This window comes from Hipposideros armiger, unplaced genomic scaffold (genome assembly GCF_001890085.2).
Source record: "Hipposideros armiger isolate ML-2016 unplaced genomic scaffold, ASM189008v1 scaffold_462, whole genome shotgun sequence".
Taxonomy (NCBI): Eukaryota; Metazoa; Chordata; class Mammalia; order Chiroptera; family Hipposideridae; genus Hipposideros; species Hipposideros armiger.
This window is the reverse complement of record NW_017731812.1, coordinates 338,893-340,242: the sequence shown is the minus strand read 5'-3', so window position 1 is coordinate 340,242 and position 1,350 is coordinate 338,893. Positions and strand designations below refer to the sequence as shown.

General features: G+C 34.2%; 1 protein-coding gene across 1 annotated transcript in view; it reads left to right on the top strand.

Moving 5' to 3' along the window:
* Positions 1–1,350, top strand: part of LOC109395280 (contactin-5-like) — a 1,255,350-nt gene that overhangs the window by 936,932 nt on the left and 317,068 nt on the right. The window contains exon 8 of the mRNA XM_019666163.1: positions 610–813. Coding sequence (XP_019521708.1) covers positions 610–813 — 204 coding nt within the window. The remainder of the gene's footprint in view (positions 1–609; positions 814–1,350) is intronic.

Sequence of the window (1,350 nt, the reverse complement as noted above, 5' to 3'; positions counted from 1 at the left end):
AAGGTAATAAAAGCTCCATGAGCGCACAGACACCACCCCCCTTCCTTTTTTCCACTTAGAACAATGCTGGTTTATCATGACCATCAACCAGCCTTTGTTAGGAAGTGAGTAAATGAATGCAGCTCGGGTGTCTCTCTTAACCCAGGATGTTTTTACAGATAGACATGATTGCTTAAGTGGCCCTTTCACATGCCTTCTTTAGAATAAAATATATATCTCCATTTATTTTTCCATGTTGTTTCATAGGTTTGGATAAATCTCTCCTATTACACTGATCTTTGAAATAGGAAAAATGTCTCACCTTTTTTATTTCAGTGCTATCATTATGCCAATCATCTAATACACACTCAAAACACATTGGAATTGAATGAATGAATGAATGAATGAATGAATGAAGGTTGAGCAACCTTAAGAAATATTGCAGATCTTCCTGTAATCATTAAAACAACAGTCCTTTGAATATAATGTACTAAATTATATAGATAACCCCATCAGATACTATGTATGGTCTTGCAATATATCTAACATCTAGTAAAGGCTTTGTTGGTTGAGTTTTAACTGTTAATAAAATAACTTGTCTTTCAACAGTTGAATTTTGTGTATTTTCAGAGATCATCTATAGCTGGGTATTTAATGAGTTCCCTTCCTTTGTGGCGGAAGACAGCCGGCGGTTCATTTCCCAGGAGACAGGCAACCTTTATATTTCTAAAGTCCAAACATCAGATGTTGGCAGCTATATTTGTCTGGTGAAAAACACAGTGACGAATGCCCGAGTACTTAGTCCTCCAACACCACTCACTCTACGTAATGATGGTAAGTTGCATGGCCCGTTTGAAATAGCCATTTCAAGTGTGAAAAATAAATATGAAATAGTGATTTTCTAAGCAGTTAAACCTAGCACAAATTAAATAAAAAGGCATTTGCCATATTTAGAAACTATATTTTTAGTCTGAGATTATGCATACCTTAGAGAAAAGGTTTTGACATAGGAAAGTAATGATCTATGACTGAGAAATATTAACCATAATCCCCCCCAATGCCAAAAAGGGAGAGAGAATGTGAAAAAAAATGAACTGTAATAAAGACTCCACAGTTCTTTCCTTTGCTCTTTAGTGCCTCTATATAGCACATGTGCATGAATTGCAAGCATTTTATAGGTTCGTTTTTCACTACATTTTTATTTTAGCTACCTTCAAATTGAATGTTCAGCTTTTAATACTTCATGGTATAATTATAATTGTTATTATTACTTTTCCAATAATAGGAGCAGTTGGAACTTTAACTTTTAAGTTCAATTCAGGCAGAAATGATGATTCTATCACTCTAGATATTGCCATCTATCTAAAGTAT